Consider the following 25121-nt stretch of genomic DNA (forward strand, 5'->3'; position numbering starts at 1 on the left):
GTCAAGGCACACAGGCCTTGATTGCCTGGCCTCGGTCTCCTGTCCTGCTTCACCTCCTGCCTTACCCTCACTTGATGCTCCAACAACACTGAACTTGACTTTCCTCTAATAAGTCATGGTCTCGAATACCTCCTTATTCCACACACTTTATCCCTTTGCCAGAAAAAAAATATTCCTGCTTATTCACCTACGAAGCTTCAATTTGTTTTTGAAGTTTTGAGCAAAAGATTTCTTTTCTATGGAATCTATGCCGATGCTCCCAAGATGACTTAGGTGTAATTCTGCTATGGTTCCATCACAATTTTCAATCCTTCAAAACAATTATCTTATTGTAAATTTGTTTGTCTTGCATGTTTACTTTGCCACTGGATGGTACCAGACTCACCATACACTAGACTAGGTTTTCCTAAAATCTGGTGTATGAGATGCACTCAGTATTTGCTGAATGACTGAATGAACAGTAAGAGGCTCATAACAGAGTACACAAAAAGAAACTAGGCATGAAAAGAGGACAAAGGGCCTTTTTTCATGTTCTTCAATGAAACTCCTCCCACCTGGGGTGTAGTGCAGACTACAGATCATACAGTATGATAAACTTAAGCTTAATGCACTGATAATTCTCAGATCACTGTTTTGAGATGAGACTATAGGTTTTGGCCTCCTCCGAGAAGACTGATCCCATTTTCCATTCTTATTTTATCACAAATCAGGGCACCAATACTAAACTCGAAAGCCATGACAAAAATCATCAGCATTATTATTGTGTGTGTGTGTGTGTGTGTGTGTGTGTGTGTGTGTGTGTGCGCGAACATGGGTTGTAATAACGATGCTGATTATTTACCTCTCTTGTCTTCCTTTGCCATGTAGCATCTTCTCTTTGATTCTGGGTTCAGTCATGTGACCTGCTTTGGACAAGTGATATGTTCTGTTCAAAGCCTAGATCTCAAGAGGTCTTGCATGTTTCCGTTTTCTCTCTTGCACCTCTGTCATCATGATAATGTGCCAAATCTAGCCTGCTAAAGCATGAGAGGGACATGGAGCAGAGCGAGGCCAGCCTAGATCAGCTGTTAGCCAACCAACCCCAAGATATGTGAGAAGACCCAGCCAAGATCAGCAGAGCTGCCTGCCGACCCCAGATGTGGGAGCCATTCATGCCTAGTGTGGTATGCCACTGTAGCATTGTGCTTGTTTGTCAGCAGCAGTATTGTGGCAAGGGATTATTGATACAGTCATAAAATATAATAAAGAGGATCAACCAAATCCTGAAGCTTGTTCTTTGAAAATACCAATTAAATTGACATATCACTGGTGAGATTAAAAAAGAAAAGACATAAATAAATAAAACATAGAAATATGGGGATGTGTAGAAAGTAAGATAGTAGATATAAACCTGTATGAACATTAAATGTGTAAATGGACTAAGCATTCTAATTAAAGACATCAATTATCAAAAACAACACCAACCAAATTCTGTGCTGTTTATGAGAGACACATCTAAAATATAAGAAAACAAAAGGAGTACAAATAAAATATAGAAAAAGATAGGGCATGCAAGCACAAATCAAAGAAAGGTGGTGTGGCCATATTAAAATCAGAAAAAGTAAACTTTAAGGCAGAAAGCATCACTAGAGATAAAAAAGGATATTTCATAATCGATAAAAATTTCAAGGAAGATATAACAATTTAAAAAGTCTGCACCTAATAACATAGATTCAAATATGTATAACAAAAAAAATGACAACTGATGAGTAGAAATTGATAAATCCACAATCAAAGCAGAAGATTTTAACACACCTCTTACGAATTGCTCAAACAAGTGATGAAATCAACAAGGATAAAATATTTGATATTATAAGCAAATGTGACTGATTCATTCAGAACCCTGCACCTGAAAACTAGGGGATATAACTATTCGTGGACTAAGAAATATTTATAAAAATTGACTATATGCTCAACAATGTTTAAAGGATTAAAACCACATGAAGTAGGTTACCTGACTGCAATGTAACTAAACTAAAACCTAGTAAAAAGGTAACTAGAATATCCTGCATGAATAAAGAAAATGTAGTATACAATGTACATACAATGAAATATTATTCAGCCTTTAAAAAGAAGGAAATCCTACGATATGCAACAACATGGATGAAAACTGAGGACATCATGCTGAGTGAAACAAGGCAGTCACACAACAAATAATTCATGAATCCATTTATGTAAGGTGCCTAAAATAGTCAAATTCATAGAAGCAGAGGGTAGAACAGTGGTTGCCAAGGGGCTGGGTGAAGGGAAAGATGGGGAGTTGCTGTTAAGTAAGTATAAAGTTTCTGTTAATACAAGATAAATAAGTTCTAGAGATCTGCTGTACAATATTACTTCTATGGCGAACAATACTGTATTGTACACTTAAAAATTTAAGATGGTAGATCTCATGTTAAGTATTGTTACCATAATTTTAAAAAAGAAAAAAGAACATCCCATATGTTTGGGAATAAATAAATATTCTTTGAAATAACTCATGGGCCAAAGAATAAATAAAATGAAATTTCAAAAATATTGATAATGAATATACTATATATAAAAAAATCATGGACTGCAGCTAAGTCCAAGCATAGAGGAATATTTACAGTTTAAATACATAATAGAAAAGAAGAAAAGCTGAAAATTAATGAGTTAAGAATCCATCTTAAAGTATAAGAAAAAAAGGCCAAAAATAAAAAAGGAGAAAATAATAAAGGAAAGAGCAGAAATAAACTAGGTAACAAACAATACACAGGGATCAAACAAGCCAGAAGTTGGTTCTTTGAGAAGACTAATAAAATTCATAAATGACTAGTAAGACTGTTCAAGAAGAGAGAATGAACACAAATATTCAAGTCAGGAATATTAAAAAACACAGCATCATCACTACAGAAATTTTAACATTCATAGAAGAATGAGAAAAAATGAAGGATGGCTTCAACTTTATCCTAATGCATTTGAAAATGTAAATGAAATGTATAAATTCATATAAAAATTTACAAACTACCAAACAGACCAAGGAATAGTACTATAACAATTTAAAACATTGACACTGTAATTAAAACCTTCCCACAAAAAAAGCATCAGGCTTAGATAGCTTCACTGGCAAATTCTACAAAACCTTTAAGGAATAAATATAGTCATGCATCACTTAACAACGGGAATGTGTTCTAAGAAATGCATTGCTAGGCAATTCTGTAATTGTGCAAACATCATAGAGTGTACTCACACAAACCTAGAGGGTATAGCCTGCTACAGACCTAAGCTATATGGTACAGCCTATGCCTCTTAGGCTACAAACCTGTACAGCATGTTACAGTACTGAATACTGCAGGCAACTGTATCACAATGGTAAGTATCTGTGTATCTAAACATACCTAAACACAGAAAAGGTACACTAAAAATACAGTATGTAAAAGATAAAAAATGGCACAGCTGTATAGGGGACACTTACCATGAATGGAGCGTGCAGGACTGGAAGTTGCTCTGGGTGAGTCAGTGAGTGAGTTGTGAGTGAACGTGAAGGCCGAGGACATCACTATACACTAGTGCAGACTTTATAAACACTGTACACTTACGTTACCCTAAATTTATTTTTAAAATGGCGTAATTGTGCTATGATGTTATAATGGCTACAATGTCACTAAACAACAAGAATTTTTCAGCTCTATTTTAATCTTATAGGACCACTGTTGCATATGAGGTCCATCATTAACTAAAATGTCATTATGTGGCACATGACTGTATTTCTGTTTTGTGACAATTCTACAAAACTCTTAAGGAATAAATATTTCTCTTCTATTCTTTGGAAGCAATAAACTAACTTTAAAAAAATAAAGTGAGCAATAAACTTCCAAAGAATAGAAGAGAGAATGCTCCTCAAACTATTTTATGAGGCTAGTATAACCTCATTTCCAAAGTCTGGCTAGGACATTTCAAGAAGTGAAAGTTACAGGCCAATTTCACTCATAAACATAGCAGCAAAAATCCTAACCAAAACATTAGCAAACAAAATCCGGCATTGCATAAAAAGAATAACATAAAACTAAATTGAAATTAACAAAATAGTTAACATATAAAAGTCAATCAATGTAATCACATCCTTAACAAAATTCAATCAATCACATCCTTAACAGAATAATGGAGAAGGATCATATGATCATCTCAGTAAATACAGAAAAAAGCATTTTATAAAAATCAATTCGATTTAAAACAAACTATTCCTGATAAAAACTCTTAGCAAACCAGAAATACAGAAACTTCCTTAATCTGACAATGGTATTCACAAAGTCATCCTTAGTGGTGAAATACTGAGAGCTTTCTACTTGATTTTGAGAACAAAAAAAGGATGCCTGCTAATGCCACTTCTGTCTGTGGTATTAGCCAGTGTATGAGAAAATAAAAAGTATTTGAAAATAAAAAGAAAACTTACCAGTGTATGAGAAAATAAAAAGATCAGAAAGTAAAAATGTACATTATACAGAAAAAATACAAAAGAATCTACAGATAAATTTTAGGATTAATAAGTAAGTATAGCAAGGTTGCCAGATATGAGGTCACTGCATATGCAAAAGCCAATTGCATTTCTACATAAGGCAACAAACAATTTGAAAACAAAGATTTTAAAAAGATATTTAAAATAGTGTAAAAATATCAAATATCTATACGTAAATCTAACAACAGATGTGCAAAGCTTCTATGCAAAAACTGTTGTAGAAAGAAATTAATGTTTATTTATCCCTGTAAATAAATTGAAGACACCATATTAAGAGAATAAAAGTCATAATATATTGTAAAGATGTCAGCTCCCCCAAACTGATCTATAAATTTGAAGCATCCCCATTAAAGATCCCAAAAGCTTTTTTTTTTTTATCTGACTCTCAAGTTTATGTGGGAAATCAGACAACTCAGAATACAAAAGACAATCTTAAAAAACAATGTGGAAAGACTTATTCTATCAGTATGAAGATTTATCATAAGACTATGGTAATTAAGACCATACAGTGCTGACAAATAGAATAGAGATTCCCAAAACAGAGGCACAAATATATGAATACTTATGACAAAGGTGGTACTTGGTCAACTAGATATCCATATTTTTTAAATGAAATTTGATTTCTGTATCACACATCAATTACATGTGGATAGCAGATATGAATGTGAAAGTCAAAAGTACATGGGGCAGGAGACTTAAGCAAAGCTGTCTATGATCTATTCTTCATTGTCCCAAGTCAAAATTGTCAATGCCTAAGACTTGGAGCACATTGCTTAGAATACTTCATTATAGAATTTCTTTGTGCTACAGTGTTGGCCTAAGAATGAATATTAATATCAGATTAGACATAATTCAAAACTAAATATATTATATGGGGCAAAAACAGTTTGGTTTTTTTTTTTTTGATAAAAGATATCCACAATGACAACCTCCTTGTCATGAAACCACATGCACTAAAGAGCATAATATCTATATATATAAAGCAAAAGTTTTACAAATGCAAGGAGAAATGGATAAAGCCACAGTGAGCTAAAAAATTTTAGTTTACCTTTCCCTGAATAAGATAGACTATGTCAAAAGTAATGAAGATATGGACAATTTGAATATCATCAGTAAGCTGTATTTAACAATGCTATTTAAAAGTTTGAACCCTATCAACAGAGAATGCATGTTCTTTTCAAAAGTCTGTGAACATGTACAAGAACTGATCCTACAGTAGGCTGTAACAAAAGGCCTCAATTAAGGCCAAAAGTAGAAATTACGCAGGTCATATTTTCTAACCACAATGAAAAAATTTAGAAATTAAAGCTAAGATAAACGTACACACTAATTGCATCAATTGGAAATCAAACCACTTCCCTAAATAAATTTTAGGTTAAAGAGGAGATTAAAATCACAACCACTGATTATTCATACAATAACAATAATGACAATGAGAATATTAATATCAAAATTACCTGATAACAGCTTATGGGATGTCTACAAGGCAATACTGACCGGAAGGTTCATAGCTTTCAAGTGAAGGAATTAACAACCCACAAAAGCAGTATGAAGATTTCTTTAAACTGAAACCTTCTGAACAACAGCCCCCACAGAAACACTATTTAAACTTAAGAAGAGCCTCCTGAAAATACAGCTGCCATCTGCCCCCCTCTGAAGGAGATTCCCGTTTTGGAGAAGACTGATGACCCTTAGCACCTGGAAGTACAGCTCAAATGCCATAAAACCCTGACTTCCCAGAGGGCCCTGGAAAATCTCAAAGGATTTGTTCTTTCACTTTATAAAAAGGGAAATATCAAAAATTAATGAGATATTTTGAGTTCTGTGAAAGGCATTGTGAAATAAGAAGAGATGTTTAATCTTCCCTAGATTATACTTTAATGGGTAAATATTATTAATATAAATATTTCAGGAATTATATGAAGTTCCTAAAAATCTGTTAATGCCCTCACTGTCCATGACATGTGCTGTTACTGCTTTGTGTGATATCTGACAACAACAGTATAATGTTACCACTCAGAATTCCAGTTTTTATTTTTAAAGCTATATGCTATAGAAACAACCTAATTACTTCATAAACTGTGCTATTTTTATAGTGAGTTCTCATCAGATCATTTACCACACCATTTAAATCTTTTTTCATCCACAGTTAGTAGTTTTACTCTGAAGCTTTCCTGAAAGCTCTTGCAATTCCTGCCAGAATGCTGGTCTTTCACAAAAGGAACCGTCTCAGAAACCCATGAAAAATGACTATGCAAGTACTGTGGGGTACAGGTTTCTAATGGAATTGCTTAAATAACTTTGAGATCATACCACTGGGCTGAGTAAGGAATTCCAGAATTCTAGTGAAGAAGATGGTGAATTCATGAAACTGCTAACTGATGGATCTTAGATGTGACCAGCGCCATTTTGCACACAATAAGCACAAAATAGTCACCATCCCCTCCCTTTGCAAGAAACCTCATGATTTCTGAGAAACAGAAACCCTTTTTTGCTTCTGCGAGGGAGCAATTCTCCACCCTGGTTGCATAGCTTCCACATTAGCATAATGCCCCTCCTTGATGTTATCAGCCAGCCCTTGGTGCCCTATGTAAGCTCTCTCATCCCCACACCTGGTGCTGTCCTCCATTTTGAGGGCAGCCCCAGTTGCCCTCCACTTTGAGCGCAGCCCGGCAGATTCTTTTCCTTTAATAAAGCTTGTGGACTGTCTGCATGATAGCTGTGACTGTTGCTGTGATAACAAGCCAGCATTGTGGTGATGAGCCGACCTTGTGGTGGCAGTGGCGGTGTCATAAAAACCAGTTATAAAAATTATGTATTTCAAGGGTAACATTGTTATCTTAAGCCTTATATGATACTGTAGCTTCCTTACATCTATCCCTGGATTTGGATCAAAATACTTAATGATCTTTCCATTGGAAATAACTTGGGAGTGGAGAAAAGTCTTTATTACACAGCATCAGATGAAGAACAATACTATCTTAATTTTGCAATATACAGCATTTGCTGGTGCTATTTTTATATAATGAAGCAACCGTTTTGCAGCAAAATAAACAATAATAACACAACTTCATTAATCATGAAATAAAAACACTGTTGATCAATTTGACGCAAGTAGTATACACCCAGAAACAGCAGAATACACAGTCTTTTCAAGTGCAAGTGGAACATTTACCAAGGTAGACCATGTTCTGGGATATAAAGTAAGTCTCACTAAATTTAGAAGGATTCAAGTCATCCGAAGTATATTCTTTTACAACAAAAGTCATTACAAGAAGATAAAACTACAGATCAATATCCCTTATGAACATTGATGGACTCTAATAAATTTTAATAAATAAAATTCTAGTAAAAATTTTAGCAAATCAAATCATTATATAAAATGAATAACACATCATGACTAAGTAGGACTGGGAATGCAAGGTTGATTTAACATAAGAAAGTCAACCAATGTAATTTGCCATATTAACAAACTAAAAAAAAAAAAATAAACCATATGTTTATCTCATAAATGCAGGAAAGGCATTTGAAAATCCAATATCCATTCCTCATACAAAGAACTTCCTCAATTTGATTAAGGTTATTTTGAAAAATCTATAGCAAAAATTATATTTGATGGTGAAAGACTAAATGCTTTACCCCTGAAGTCAGAAACACCATAAGAATGTCTGCTCACACCACTTCTATTCAAAATTGTACTGAGGTTTGAGCCAGTGCAAAAAGACAAGAAAAGAAATAAAAGGCATCCAGACTGGAAAGAAAGGATTAAAACTGTCTTTTATTCATAGACAGCATGGTCATCTATGTAGAAAATCTAATGGAATCTACAAAACATCTACTAGAACTGATAAATAATTTAGCAAGTTTGCTAAACATATACAAAATTAATTTGCAAAATTCATTTGTATCTCTATATAATAGCAATGAACAATCAAAAATTGAAATAAGTACCATTTAAAATAGTACAAATATGTGAAATACTGATAAATCTGACAATAGATGTTCAAGATCTGTATATTGAAAAACTATGTACCATTTCTGAGAGAAATTAAAGAAGACCTATGTGAATGGAGAGATATCCTTGACCATGGGTTGGAAGACTTGATGTTGTCAACGCATCAATTCTTCCCAAATTTCTCTATATGTTCAACAAAATCCGAAACAGAATTTCAGCAGGAATTTTTACAGAAATTGAAAAATTGATTCCAAAATTCATATAGTAATGGATAGGACCTCATATAGCCCAGAACACCTTTGAAAAAGAACAGAGTCATAGAACTAAAACTAATTGATTTCAAGACTTATTATAAAGTTCTTATAGTTAAGATAGTGTAATGTTGGCATCAAGGCCAAAAAGTAGATTCATGAAATAGAATAAAAGATTCAGAAATAGACTCAACATATATAGACAACTGATTTTTTGACAAAGGTACATGGCAATAAACTGTGCTGAAACAATGGGATATCCATATGCAAAAAATTTTTAAACACTCAATCTGTATCTTATATCATATATAAGCATCAACTGCAAATGGGTCATAGACCTAAAAGTAAAATTCAAACCTATACAATCTCTAGAAGAAAATACAGGTGTACTTCTCAAGGTTCATGGAAAAGTGAAATTAAAAGATAATACGAATCTTTCTGTGAGCTTCTTGAAGCCCCCTCATATACCATAGGAGAAAACCTTTGTGACCTTGGGTTAGGTAAAGATCTTTTAGATACAACATCAAAAGCAAAATACATACGTTAAAGAACATATTGATAAATTAGATGTTATCAAAATTAAAAATTTTATTTTCAGAGGTTACTGGTAAGATAATGAAAAGACAAGCTGCAGACTAGGAGAAAATATTTGCAAATCTTATATCTGACAAAGGACCCTGTTTCCAAAATATGTATTTTAAAACTCTCAAAAGACCATAATATAAAATAAACAACCTAATAAAAAAAATGGGCAAAAGATTTGAACAGACACTTTCCAAAAGAAGACATGTCATATGAAACAACACTCAATCTCATTAGTCATTAGGGAAATGCAAATTAAAACCACAGTCAGATACAACTATACATTGATCAGAATGGCCAGAATTAAAAATGATTCAGCATTCCAAGTGTTGACGAAGAGGTGGAGGAAGTGTGGTATAACAGGAATACTACTCAGCAACAGGAAGGAATAAACTACTGATATGTGCAACAAATGGATGAACTTCAGAATAATATGCTAAGTGAAGGAAGCCAGGCCAAGAAATAAAAAGAATACATAGTGTATGATTTCATTTACATAAAATTCCAGAAATACAAACTAATCTACAATGACAAAAAGCAGATCAGGGTCTGCCTGTGGTTGGCAGAGAGACAAGGGGTGGGGGGAGCGAGAGGCACGCAGAAGACCAGAAGCTTGGGAGAGTGATGGATGTGTTCATTATTTTGATGGTGATGATATTTTTATGAGTGCATATGTAAGTCAAAACTTTTCAAAAGATACACTTTAAATATATGCAGTTTATTTTATGTCCATTATACCTCAATAACACTGCTTAAAAAAACTTACTGCAGCTTTCAAGTTACATAGAAAAATAATAATGGAGTAATTACTAACATCTACAGAGAATTAGGAGGTACTCACACTATGCTAAGCATGTGTGTCTATCTATCAGTCTGTCTATCTATCTGTCTGTCTATATTTTATCCTCATAGCAACCTTATGAAGTAGATGCTGTTTTCATCCCTTTTTACAGATAAGGAAACTGAGGCTACATAACTTTCCCACTGCCACACAGCCAGTGAGCATTAGACCCAGGCAACTTGCTCCAGAGCTCAGGCTCTGAACCATTGTAGATGTCAGTTAATTCTCATGTTTTGCCATTGTCATTTGCAGAGGAAAGCCATAGAAGAAGCCACAGAGGAGGAACCTTTAACAGCAGTCCAAAGTGGACATACTAGTGAAATGGAGGTGAGGTTGGAGCAGGGTCCCTGTGTGCGCACCGGCTGGTTCCCACGATCTTCACTCCTTTCCACTTCGAAGTGTGGATGTGCCCTTTTCTCCTCCAGACCCCCATGCCTCTCTCCCCCAGTCCACACCTACCACCTTTTTAGGGACCTACTCCACAGAGCCTCCCCTGGCTAACTCTTACCCACTGTGATTAGTCCTTTATTCTAAATCCTCTGCACAGCTGGGAGTACAAGATATATTTTCTACATCAATTATTTGCAACAATTTCAGTAAATACAGCGTTTCTCTCCTTCCCATTGCGCAAAGAGAAAATACTTTGGAGAGGCAAAATATTTGTTAAGTGTTTTCTCCAACACTATGTATCATATGCATATACATACGCTCATGTACATACCTATATGAACTATATGTCATTCACATGCACCTCCAGTTCCAGTAACTGCTCCCTTTTGTTACAGATTCAGGCCAAGGGGTGCTGGCATCTTGCACCAGTGGCTACCCCCGGGGCACTTCATCATCTGTTATTGGTTTCCTTTTGTCCCACCCACACCTTTGCATGTGGTCCTTTGTTAAACCAGCTCTGTCCACTCTACTGGAGTGTGCCATGTTTCCTGCCAGAATACTGAGGATTCAGGAAGAGATTGGCTGGGCTCTGTGGACCCTCCTCAGGACTTTGAACTTTTCCTAAGGAGTAGCAGAAGGTGTTATAGGTTTTTCAGTGGAAGATTAACTTGATCAGACATTTTCATTGCACGGTGATGAATCTTCAGTAGATTCCCGAGAGCCTCTTGCTGGTAGGATGGCTCCTCAGCCAGAGTCAGCCTGAGAAGCCCAGAGGGCCTGTGAAGAGAGACAGGGCATGAGGGTCTGTGAGACTCACAGAGCACTGGGCCACGTTCACTGAAGGCTGACCCCAGACATGAGAGTTCTGCCAGGGGCCAGCCTCTGGCACCTCTCTTCTCTCCAGATCCTGACCAATCAAGGAGTCCACCCAGAAGGCAGGTAGGGACAAAAACACTTTCTCCTGGCTCACACAAAACTGAACAAAGCTTGAGCCTGGAACGCAGATAGGCTTCCTGTTTCTCCCTGCTGATTTCAGTGTCCACACTGGGTTGTAGGCAGGCCTCACCCTTGGGGCTGGTCTGGCCCTGCAGGGCTAAGTGCATGGAAGAGAGAGGGCCTGTAGTTTGGGAGCAGGACCTGCTGCTGGAAGGAGGCAGCGCTGTGCAGGCACAGGGTCTGTTTTGTGTGTCCCACTTAGCACATGCTGCCGGGCCCCACTCATCTGCCTTCAGCACTTGTCAGTCCTAAGCTCTCTGAGGATGAGGTCTGCAAGTGCCTGCTCTTCCTGTGGCTCCAGGCTTGGGGAGCAGTGGTCAGCCAAAGATGGAAGGGGCTGGAGAATCAACCCTCCAGCTCCTGCACATGCTGCATGGGCAGCTCTGAGGTGTAGCCTCCACAGTCTCCCAGGGATTTCTGCAAGGTTAGTCCCCAGTGGTAGCCCCCTCCTGCAAGCACCCTGTGCTGGTGGCCTCCCCTTCCCTGTCTCACCTCCCCACTTTCCTTGCAGAATTTTCTGGGTCACTCCCCAAGGAAACTTCTGATTCCCAGGCCCTTTTCTCGGCATTTGCCTCTGGGGGACCCACACGTGGAGACTCCTTGTGGCGGGGAGGTGAGAGCAGAGAGAGGATGCAGCAGATGGCAGCTGTTTTCTCTCCAGTATTCCTAAAGGGGTGGCCATTCCTTTATGGACCCAAACAAAGATGCAGCCAGATGGACAGGATGCTTCCCCTCTCCCTGCAGGCATATTGGACCCCCAGAGGGCATCTGGGTAAGCAAGGTGGATCCATCTCCCATGTCTGTCTCCTCTCACTTAGTGGTAGGGGAAGGCACTGAAATGACAGAAAAGGAATAAAAAGGGCATACATCCCCAAAGACAACAAGATGGAGAGGAGGTATTGGAAGATAAGCACTTCAAAAATATTTAGAATCAAGAAAATCAATGGAGGAGTTTACACTGGCTTAGCACAGCTAAGGAAGGTGTAACGAGTCTTTATGAGAGGAGAGACTGGTGAGAGGTGTGTGAATTCCTCACAAGGCTGAGACGTGGAGGTTCTGTGGAAGGAATGGGGCTGAAAATGAGGGCATATGGAGTGACTGCAACCCTGGACTCCCTCAGATGCCACACGGCTCATCAACCACAGCCCAAGTGAGAAGACCAAAGACTAGTCTCGAGAAATCAAACAGAAGCAGCTCCAAATTCAGGTTCAGCCTGCACGGTGTGAGGCTGTGTAGGTGATGGTGAAGGACAGAGAATAGACCAGTAAGTGCAATTCTCCATTTCAAATAGAGGAACCCCTGAACCCTCCTCTAGCCACGTTCTCTGAATGCCAGAAACCGGGTCTTTGTATTAGTTTTCTATCGCTGATGTAACAAATCACAAACTAGGTGGCTTAAAACAACATAAATTTATCATTTTACAGTTCTGGAGATCAGAAGTCCACATGGGTCTCACTGTGCTAAGATCCAGGTACAGGCTGGGGCATATTGCTTCTGAGGATCAAGGGGAGAATCCGTTCCCATGCCTTTGCCAGCTTCTAGAAGTCACTTGCACGCCCTGGCCTGTGCCCCTTCCTCCATCTTCAGCACCAGCAGAGCAGTATCTCCCCCTCGCTGACTCTGACCCTCCTGCTTCCTGCTCATAAGGACCCTTATGATCACATTGGGCTCACCAGGATAATTCAGGATAACCTCTTCATCTCAAAATTCTCAACATAATGACACATGCAGAGTCCTGGGATTAGGACATGCACATTTGGGGGGGCAGTGTTCTGCCTACCACAATCCCTCATGCAGGAGATTGGAGAATTTAATTCCCAAAAAAACTGACAGACCAGAAAACAAAGGAAAAAGCCTCCCGATAACATCACTTGAGGTGGAAATAAAAATGCCAGTAAAAATGCCAAATTTTCTGACTGTTAACCCTGCCAAGTGTCCCAGTTAGCCAGTGGCTGTTGAGTTTTGCCCACCAAGCACTGTTGTTTCTAGGAAGTTAGAAATGTGCTCCAGGAATATGAGGCCTAAACCATGAACAAAAAAGACAAGGGAGAGACCTGGAACTTAAGGAGCAGGAGCTGCAAAATGAGAGATGGTTCAACAGGCTGGTAAAGCTTCAACTCCAGGTTAGATGAGGGGGAGAGAAAAACTGAAGTTCATGGGTGATCACAAATGCCTGCGTGCTTGGAAAACAGTATTGACCAACACTTGGCAAATCTGAGAAAGCATGTGAAAAAATTTAGGAAACCAAGTGAATAAAAACAGAGTATACAAATGAGGACACAGTCATGTTACACCCCCTTGCTCCAACATAACAGCAATACTCACATATTCATAATTGTGTGAACACTTACTGATTTCATTGGGAATTGTGATGTACTTACATTAGGGGGATAGGATGGAGGAAAGAGGAAGGTGAAAGAAGATTAAATCTATCCACCACATCACTATCCAATAGGAAATTTCAAAAATGTATGAATTACAAAATAGCAGCATAAGCATATTATTCAAAAATACAGAGGTAAATACCAAAAGACATTAAAAGGATGGAAGTGCTAGCCAATGGGGAGAGGGACTTCGGGGGACAGGGAACTGCCAATTTTCTTTATAAATTTTTAGTGCTAATATTATTTTAATTTTTACTCTATGCACATATTACTTTGATTTAAAAGAACTCCGAGAAGGATCTCAGAATGAAATAATTTTCCTTTGAATTATTACATCTTCTTAGATGCCCCTAACATCATACTGGACAGACTCAGCACTTACTTTCCGGGTGGCTGAGGTCAACTGGACTGTCCTTGGCTCCACCTCACTACCACATTTACTCCCAGGACTGCCTGAGCAGACCCAAGACCCCAAAATTCTCTTATCACAGAATCACAATGAAAACAACTTGGGGACAGAGGTATTTTGCTTATGGAGTTCGTATGTGTATAATACTAGCACACTCTGATCTCTACCCTGTGACACAGTTAATATATGGACCCTGTATCAAAGGCCAACTGAAACCATTTGTTTTCTGACCTTTGTGTGAGGACTTGTTTTAATCATTTTATAAATTTTGAATATCTCATAAAGAACATCTTAAAACCAGGCCTGGCTCAGGAGTTGTTTCAGGTGAGACAGTCGTACCTGTGGGAACAGGGCAATGTAGGATGATGCACCCCTAGCCCTGTCAACTGCAGAAATGGACAGGATTCCCATCTCTCCTTGCTCTAGGTCATAGAGAAGCACAGTCCAGTGTCCACGGTAGACGAGCTGGAGCCCGGTGTGAGCAGCAGAAGCTCAGCATCCCTCTCGCTACCTGAGGAGCCGAGCCAGTTCCGCCCCATCTACAGGGGAGCCTCATCTGCCTTTTGTGTTCAGCTGTTTTGTGTTGATGAGAAGTATGAAGCAAGGCAAGTATCACCTGCACGTTGTCTGTTAGGGTGAGAATTGCTCACGGTGTAGGTAAGCCAACATTTAAATTGTACAGAGCCAGTGGTTTCCAAACCTGGCCCCACATCCTAATCTCCTAGGGAATTTTTTAAAAAAACACAGACCCCTGGGCCCCAGGCAGAGATTCTAGTCCATAAAAAGCAAGTAAGGCTCACAGAGGGGGCAAGAACCCCCAGGTCTGGCTCACCTGTTCAGCAATTGGGAATCTGGAAAATTGTCACTGTGTAAGCACACGCTGCTCCCATTCTCTAATGTTTGCATTTCTGGGAGACTTTGAATTTTCTGCTGCTCATCTGGAGTCTTTTAGTTGCAACTAACAGAAAGTCCAACCCAAACTGACTTTGAAAAAAAATGGAAAATTGCCTCACATTAAGGATAAGTCCTGTGCTAGGACTAATTTTAAATATGGCTTGATCCAGGACCTCGATAACCAAATCAAGGAGCATGCTTCTCCCTCTACCTCTTTTCCCTGGTGCCCTGCTGTTGGCGCCATTCTCAGAGTAGTATCCCTGTCTTGGGGACAAGACAACTGACAGCAACCTCAAGCTCTGCATCAAAATCCAGTAGAGAGGGCTGATTTGGGCCCAGCATTGCAGCCAAAGTCCATTGAGGCCTGTTGGACTGTATGCTCATTCCATAGGCTCAGACCTTTGCCTTATGCTGCACCTGGAATATGGTGCTGGAGCCTTATCCAAATGTAAGATCTGAGAGGGGTATAAGTGGGACCCCCAACAACAAACAGCTGCTGGGAGGAGGAGGCATGGTGCCGGGCAGTCTCCCTCTTCCTGCCCCTCCAGAACACTGAAATGGTCTGTGCTTCCTGTCCCCATAATCTGGGTATGGACCGCCGCCCTCACTGCCTAAATTCCACTTCTCCTTTAGCACACCCACCTACTCTACAAATGTCCACAGAACAATCTTGAGGAGAAAAAGACTGGCCTATTGTGGTAGAGCAGAAGGTTCTGGAGTATCTTTTAGATAACCAGGAATAGTTCTGGACATTTCCTTTTTAGAGGATGTATTTAAACACATTCCCAGTCTCCCAGCCTCCCCCAAACCGTGTTTTTGCTTCTACTTTTCTCACCCTAAGTGTTTGGCTTCTGTAGAGATATTGAAGCTGAAAAGGGAAATCTTTTTATGCTAATGATATTGTAGACATCTAAAAAGCCTATAAAGCCCTGGTAGATTTGTGGATTTTTATTTTTTTCCTTGTGCATTTAGATATGATTATACTTAGAATATAATTTTTGGACTTTCAAACACATTCAATGACCCATTATGGTTTGCCTGTGAATATACATCTGCAGCTGGTCAGAAAGTCCTTGTTATAAAGATGAAAGGATCAAAGTAGCCTATAACACACCCACCTCTCCCATTAACCCTTCCAAAAATGAAGGGAAGGATTACGTCCTCAGAATGACCATCTTTTGTATTGGTTTTTCGAATGTGCAGAGATTGTTCATTGCTATGGTAGTGCCTTAATTTCTACAAAAAACTTTCTTACTGAGATATGAAGCTTATGACTTATGCACTAATTAATGTTTAGCTAGACACAAATTCTGACTAGTGGTTGGTTAGTTGCTGCCTGAGGGGGAAAGAGCCATAAATCTCTTGAAATATTCACCGATGCTACGTTTGCTTGCAGATCATGACAGTGCTTCTTATTTACAGGTCGCTGAATTTTATGAATTTTGTTTTCAGTCTTTTTCCTGTAAGTACATGCTGAATTTTGAGTATTATAGTTGGTTTTATAGGCTAGAGAAGTTTAGGAAAGTAAAATGCCATATTCATAGTCCAAACATTTAAAATGCTACGAATGTTGAAGTACAAACTGCTTTTGTTTTCTGAGAATAAGGTCATAAACTCTTAGAAAGAGAAAATATTGTCATTTTCAGTAATTCTTTAGTCACACTATTTTAACAGTTTTCTTTCAATGCATAATTTCTTTTAGAGATAACTTTATCAGTATTTTATTAGAATGAAATCATTCATAGTGGTATATGGAAATGTCAGAAATTAAAGTGGCTTAGACTGTTGTATTACTTCACAGCTTATATTGGCTCAAAATATTCTGAAACCCTCATACTGCATTTCTAAGGGGAGGAAATTGGGAGCTTGTGGTTGGTTTTTGGATTGGCATTTCCTTCCCCGCTAGTTCCTCAGGCCTGACTCAGAGTCTAGCAAGTAGGAAGGTCTCAACCACGTGGGTGAATGGGCCTCTCATCCAACATCCAAGTGCAGACAAGATGCCCCATTGCAGGGTGTCGCCGGCCTCTTCCTCCATTCTTGTTCCACTGTTGTCCAGGGATGGATATCTTGCCAACCTCTTATCACTTTACTGAGGGAAGAAAGTGGGGATGGAATACAGTTGAGGGACAACATGGGTTTTTATAAAGACTTTTTCCGTGGCTGCACCGTCAATTAAGTCAACAATTGTACTTCTTCAGTTGGCTAATTTCAAGCAAAATATCTACTATTTTATTTTTCCTTGATACCCTTTATAGTGAAGCAAAAACAAATATGGTTTAATTATGTTGCCTAAACACCATGTGATTTTAAGTTTTAGTTCCTCATTTTTTTAATATAATGAAGCTTTGCCATAAGGCAATACTTTCTCCATTGTAATTTTTTAATTGATTTTTAGAAAATTTATGAAGCCCACAGAACACTGCAGATTACCATGAATGTATGATTTACAAAGCCAGTTTCCCTTAAAGATGCCTTAAAGAAATTTCACTAAGTTTAATTCTTTACTATTTTAAATTCTGTGTAAAGGCAAAATCTTTAGCGTTATAAAATAACGCTGGCTATTAAATGGTAAAAGACCTGTTTTAGTCCGTTTTTGTTGCTTATAACAAAATACCTGAAACTGGGTGATTTATAAGGAAAAATGAAATTTATTGCTTATAGTTTCTGAGGTTGGGAAATCCAAAGTCCATCTGGTGGCGGCAGTGACCCAGGGGTCTCACATTGCAAGATGGTGGAAGCAGAGAGATCAGAGAGAGATGGAGAAACAGAATTTCCTCTTCTTTTGAAACCCTCTGAACCATACCCCTGACCACTGTTTTTAATCCATTCACTATGGCACCGTCCTACAATCCAATCACCTCATCAAGGTTCCACCTTTCAATTACCATAATAGGATTTCCCACCCTCTTAACAGTCACAGTGGGAGCTAAGTTTCTAATACATAAAACTTGGGGGACACAATTCAAGCTTCAGGGAGTTTTGGGGGGCCATAATACAATCCACTACTAGACCTGTTTACATTTTAATTCTGTTTGATTTGGGGATATGGAGATACAGGAACAAAATATCTTCATTACTTCATCCTTAATCCTTCAAATCCGAGTTGAAGCAACTCATTATAGTTAGTCTCCCCCACCAAGACTTGGCACCCAATCCTTATTTTCAGCTTGAGTATATCAGCAACTTGACTCTAAAGTTTCCCAAAAGGAGCCGTGTTATTATGCTAGAAAGAAGGAAGATGAGGTCAAACAATGATACACTCCTTTGGGTTGCACAAATGTCCCCAGGGTTTTGGATTAGCGCAAGTAATGCCTTCACAGGGTTCAAGGGGAGGTGAGATCCCAAAGGGACATATTAGCTCTGGGAAGAGCTGGCTGCTTCTACAGAGACCTGACAGGGGATCAAGTGGCTGTGTGGAATGTAAATGGCCTAGAACAACACCATCCTTGGATGTTGAGTGTGAACCATATCAGTAACTGAATGTTCCAGCAGCCACATGAAAAATAAGTAGAAAGGAATAGATGAAATCCACGTTAATCATACTTTTTATTTAACTCAGTATGTCCCAAGCAATCATTTCAACATGTAATCAATATGAAAAATTATTAATGACATAATTTACATTTTTTCCTTATACTAAAAGTCTTTGAAATCCACTTGCAACACATCTCAATACAAGTACTAAATGTTCATCAGAATTACTTTATCATATTTAGATTTCATGAAATTTACAGTTGGGTAAAACTTTTCCAATAACAGTTTTTAAATTTAAATTTAAATTAATTTAAATGAAATGAAATTTAAAATTTAGTTCCTCAATTGCACATGCTCAGTGGCTGGATGTGGCCATTGGCCACCATATGGGACAGCACAGGTCAAGACATTGAGTGGTGTCTATCAGGACACGTAGACACTTCTTTTAAACACATCCTTGAATCTGTTCACCCAAATGGGATCATGTACTGATAAAATATGCACACATCTATTCATGTATAATCACAGGATTTTGGAGCCAGAAAATGCTTGGAGTACCACCCTCTCATGTCACAGAGGAGGGGACTGTAGTTGGCATAAGGCCACTTAGTAATCACAGGGACTTTTCTGGGACACATCTCCTCAGTGATACAAGCATGAATGGCCTTAGTTCAAAAATCTACTACAAAGGAGCTGTGCTGAATGGGTGGCCTTGTTCACAATATTCATTTATTCAGGTTTCTTTCAGGCTTACAGATATTTTCCCCACACTTGTGGTTCCTCATCTCCCTGAATTTTATAGGATTACTTTCCAAAATATAGGAAAGTTTGATCTGAGTATTCTCCCCTTAATCAACACCTTTTGCTTCTATTTTCCTTAGTGTCTTATAGCAGTAATTTGTTTATTGATGGATGGTTTTTTATTTCTTCCATGTGTCCTGGTTTTCTGCTATGTGTTAGGATAAGAACTTCTGCATAATTTCTCTGCCCCAACTCACCCCTGAGTTTGTCCTCATCCAAAACTTCGTGGAGGTGGCCCCCTCCAGCAGCTGTACCCTCGAGCAAGAACTTTATGTCTTGCATTAGGCCAGGTTGCTCAAGTGAGTGGACATATGTTTGGCCAAAGAAAATCCATGAAATTAAAAAAGAGAAAGGAACTAGGAGCTCTCTGCTATTTTACCTTAATTTATTTTAAAGATCATCTTTTATTAGCAGAGGGTTTATTCAAGTGATTTTTAACTAATATATTTATGGAAAGTGTAGTACTGAGAAGAGACTTGTCCTGTCAGATATTAAAACATAATATACCTCCACAATAATCAAAACAGTGCCATGTTGCCAGATTCTATAGTAGAACAATGTAACACAAGAAAGAGTCCCACCATAGACCCGATATAGTAGCTTAGTGCATAAATGTGTGTGTATGTGTTTACATACATATGTGACAATGTGTGTGTCGCCACAGTGGGACAGTCTGTAACATTCTGTAAATGGTGAAACAAGGTAAAGAGAGAACTTTTTTCATATTCTACAGTAAAATAGATCCTCAGGTGATTGAAGAGTTAAATGTAAATATTGAAAACATAAAAAATTAGAAAGTATATCCACAGCGCTAGTTTCTGTGCCAAATTCTGTGACTACAATGGTGAAGCATTTCAGGTTTATAAACACACACATAAATGTAAGACTGCAGCTGTGATGGGAGTAAGCAGTGATGGGTGTGTGGTACTGGAGTAGGTATCACTGGGAGATTCAGCCCTTTCACAGGAAGCTTTCTGAGGAAGTAATAATGAGTGCTATAAAAGGAATGTGAGTGAAGGTTGATCTTTATCACATCTCAGAACGGGGAAGGTCTTTCAAAACATGGAAGAAAAAATTGTTTGTTTTACCATAAAATGTTTTTTGAACCACCCTTATTTAGTTAAAGTGCAACAGATTACCAAAAGGATACAACAGACAAAAGCTTCACATATTTAATTTATAAAGAGCTTTAATAAATCAATAAGAAAATCACTTAATATCAAAATAGAAAACTAACAAAAAGCATGACCAGACTATTTTCATATGAAACACACACACACACACACACACACACACACACACACACACACACACACACACACAAATCAATAGATACTTAAAAATCTTCTACATTATCACTGATGAGTGAAAAGAAACTAAAGTGAGAAAGAGAAATCATTTTTGGTCAATTGGCAAGATTAAAATGTGGAAACATTCAGTTCTAATGAGATACATGTAGTGCTGGTCAGAATGTAAATCGACAGGAAATTTCCAAGGACAACTTAGCAAGAATGCTGAAGTAGCTCATGTTTTTTTACCCTTTAATTCCAATCATAAAAATCTATCCTAAGGACCTAATCAGAGATGCAAACAAAATTCCTGTATGTGGATTAAAAAATATTGGCAATAATCTAAATGTTCAATAGTAAGACAATGTTTAAATACTTTATGGTACCTAAATGAAAGAATCTGTATCTACGTTTACAATTCATTTAAGGAATATTTAATGATCAGAAAATACTCAGAATGTAACAGTGGTCTAAAAAAAATCAATATGTAAAACAGTATTGAAATATGACCTTCATTTCTAAAGAAAGGAGAAATCCATGTAAATGAAATAGACTAAAAGGAGATGTGCAGATATAGTGGATCCTGTGGTGGGGAGCAAAGGGCAATCTCCCTGCCTCAAGGCGTGGCAACTCTGAAGAGTCTTCCTAGGGCCAGAACTCTCACAGGATCAGTTGGGCATTTATTGTGTTTGCATGACTTGCAGCCCAACTTCTCCCTCTGCCCTATCCTGCTGCTCTCACTCCCCACAGGTATCGAGGGTCCCAAGAGCTCATCCTAATAACCTCCAGCTAGAGGTGGTCAATGGTTGCCCCTGGGTGGTGGTAGCAACATCAAAGATGATTCTTAATTTTTCTCCTTAAGTTGCCAAATTGTGGAATTTTTCTACACTAAACCTGAATATGTGCTAGGATTCTTTTGCTGGCAAGTGGTAGAAACCCATCAAATTGGCTTAAGTAACTAGAGAATTTATTATTGCATGCAGGTGAAGTGGAGGATCCACGGGCTGGATCTATGTGGTTTAATTAGAAATCCAACCCTCTTTGACCTTTATCTTCCACATTGACTCCGGGTTAGACTGGAGCTTCCCCAGTGGTCACAGGATGGGTGAGGTAGCTTTAGACCTCATGTCACTCCAAGTCCAACAGGAACAGAATGGTGGGTTTACTTCTTCACAGAAGCCCTAACACAAAAGTCTATCAGCATTTCATTGGTTCAGATTGGACCCTGTGCTGACCTTGAACCCGTCACCATGCCAAAAGTTGCTGGTTCTAGGTCTGTTCCCGTAGCTCAGGGGTTGGGTGAGGGAGGGGTGCATTTCCAGACACAAATCTACAGGTGTTGCTGGGGAAACGGGCAACTGAGCTGCCTCCCACCGCTGTGTTTCAGGACAGGACCATCTAGATCAATAGAAAGTGAACAATATACATATAAACCCAATAGGAATGAAATCAAACCTTGTATTTTCTATAATTTAACTTTTTAAAGTTCCCTTATATACATGGTTTTGTTTTTACAAAATATTATGAAGCTTATCAAACTGTGCACTTAATATGGGTGTCTTTTATTGTGTGTAAATTAGACCTCAATAATTATGCAGAATCTTATAACAACAGGTTTGGTAGAGCAGTGCCAGAGCTGTCTTTATAATTGCTACATCAACCTTTAAGTGAAACTTTCAGAAACATCCTAAATGATGACTTTATAATTGAGGACTTGTTATATGATTTTTGCCATATTCTTTCACTACATTACTATGCAGATTAAAAAAAACCAAAAAACTATCTTTATACCCCATATAGAAAGATGTCTGGAGTGATGAGTGAAGCAAGGAGTCAAACAATGATAATACGAGTAGTAATAGTCATGATAGCTAACGTTTGTTGTGAGTTTATACCGTGACAGGCACTTTCTTAACCCCTTTCCGTGTATGGATACACACAGTGACTTTATTAGCTTGCTACCAAGATGCTCATGCCTATTTTACAAGTAAGGAAACTGAGACAAAGAGAAGTTGAGTCACTAGTCCAAAGTCCACACAGCAGAAGGATGCAGAGCTGGAACTGGAACTTAGGCCTTTTCCAGATCCAACTCGTAACCACTGCACATATTGCTTCTTCATACTGTGTGCTCAGTATAATTCCATTTGAGTTTTTAAAAGTATACATATGTACCAGTCAGCACTTAGGCTAAACTGTTGAAGCAGAGGAACCCCAAAACACAGTGGCTGAAGCCAGATTGAAGTTCTGTCTGTATCACACAGTAGTCCAGCCATGGACAGGTGGTCTAAGGAGAGTAGCAGCTTTTCCCCATGAAGTTGTCCAGGGATCTGAGTTCCTTCTCTTATTACCCTTCCGTCCCCTAGAGTGAGGGTATTTGCCTAACATCTCCAGAAAGAAGTCAGGGGGTCTATGAATTTGGATGGAAAGAAAAACTGCATCTTTACTGTATTACCCTGTAATTGGAATTTAGTGTGTCTTTCCACTGTGAATGGAAGCAACCTGCCTCAGTGGTGTTAGCAGAAACCATGATTTTGTAACCTGTAGAAATCACAGATATTTTTATGTCTCGTTGCAGTCATTGCAGATGTCTCTAAAGATCATATATGCTTCTGCTACTTTGAAATTTCAGTAGTTATTTTCTTCTTAACCAGAACGTGTTATTTAATTCATCAATGAGGAGGCACAGATATTATCCTAACACACATTTTAGTAACTGTATTTCACTACAATTTGTTTCTTTCACAGTCTTTTGTCTTTTATTTTACCCATTTAAAAACATTAGTTTGAGAGGTACTCCATCACATCGCTAGACTGTCAAAGGGCTGTATGGCATAGAAAAGCTTAAGACCCACATCCAGAGTGAACTTTTCCTCCTTGTGCTCAGAGCAAGCTAAGAGCACCACAGCCACATTTTACTTCATGGGGAAGGGTGGAAAGAGAAATGGATGGGGTGCATTTTCCTCTTATGGGACATACATCACTTCTGTTCATATTCTAGCCAGGAACTTGGTCTCATGGCCCTACATAGTTACAAGAAAGCCTGGGAGAAATGTCGCTAATAGTTAGGGTGTGTGCCCAGTAAAAACTCAGTTGATTCTGTTATTAAAGGGAAGAAGAGGGAAAAGGATACTATGGGACTGTCATATCTAGTTTTTATCTTGCATGTGTATAGAAATTCTAGAAAGGTTCACAGGATTTTATTAACCTTATGTGCCTCCGAGGAGCAGGACTGGGAGGTTGGGGTGAGATGGTGACTTACTTTTTGCTTTATATTTATCTGTTCTGTTTGATTTTTTGTTTTAATTAATAAACTATATATTTTTTTAAAATTTTATTTTCTCGATATACATTGTGGCTGATTATTGCTCCCCATCACCAAAACCTCCCTCCCTTCTCCCTCCCCCCCTCCCCCCCAACAATGTCCTTTCTGTTTGCTTGTCGTATCAACTTCAAGTAATTGTGGTTGTTATATCTTCTTCCCCCCCCACCCGGTTTTGTGTGTGTGTGTGTGTGTGTGTGTGTGTGTGTGTGTGTGTGTGTGTGTGTGTGTGTGTGAATTTATATATTATTTTTTAGCTCCCACCAATAAGTGAGAACATGTGGTATTTCTCTTTCTGGGCCTGACTTGTTTCAATTAATATAATTCTCTCAGGGTCCATCCATGTTGTTGCAAATGGCAGTATTTCATTCGTTTTTATGGCTGAGTAGTATTCCATTGTGTAGATGTACCACATTTTCCGTATCCACTCATCTGATGATGGACATTTGGGCTGGTTCCAACTCTTGGCTATTGTAAAGAGTGCTGCGATGAACATTGGGGAACAGGTATACCTTCGACTTGATGATTTCCATTCCTCTGGGTATATTCCCAACAGTGGGATAGCTGGGTCGTATGGTAGATCTATCTGAAGTTGTTTGAGGAACCTCCATACCATTTTCCATAGAGGCTGCACCATTTTGCAGTCCCACCAACAATGTATGAGAGTTCCTTTTTCTCCGCAACCTCGCCAGCATTTATCGTTCAGAGTCTTTTGGATTTTAGCCATCCTAACTGGGGTTAGGTGGTATCTCAGTGTGGTTTTGATTTGCATTTCCCGGATGCTGAGTGATGTTGAGCATTTTTTCATATGTCTGTTGGCCATTTGTATATCTTCCTTAGAGAAATGCCTGCTTAGCTCTTTGGCCATAAATAAAATTGACAAACCATTAGCATGGCTAACAAAAAAAAAGAAGAGACAAGACTCAAATAACAAAAATTAGAAATGAAAAAGGCGATATTACAACTGATTCATCTGAAATACAAGGAATCATTCGAGACTACTACAAACAACTATACGCCAAC

General features: G+C 38.4%; 1 protein-coding gene across 1 annotated transcript in view; it reads left to right on the forward strand.

Annotated features, from left to right (window-relative positions):
* CFAP61 (cilia and flagella associated protein 61) overlaps nucleotides 1–25121 on the forward strand; it is a 300780-nt gene that overhangs the window by 86082 nt on the left and 189577 nt on the right. Inside the window, 4 exon segments of the mRNA XM_063113349.1 lie at nucleotides 10395–10469; nucleotides 14748–14926; nucleotides 16638–16677; nucleotides 19650–19789. Coding sequence (XP_062969419.1) covers nucleotides 10395–10469; nucleotides 14748–14926; nucleotides 16638–16677; nucleotides 19650–19789 — 434 coding nt within the window.

The sequence above is a fragment of the Cynocephalus volans genome, chromosome 11 (assembly GCF_027409185.1).
Source record: "Cynocephalus volans isolate mCynVol1 chromosome 11, mCynVol1.pri, whole genome shotgun sequence".
NCBI lineage: Eukaryota > Metazoa > Chordata > Mammalia > Dermoptera > Cynocephalidae > Cynocephalus > Cynocephalus volans.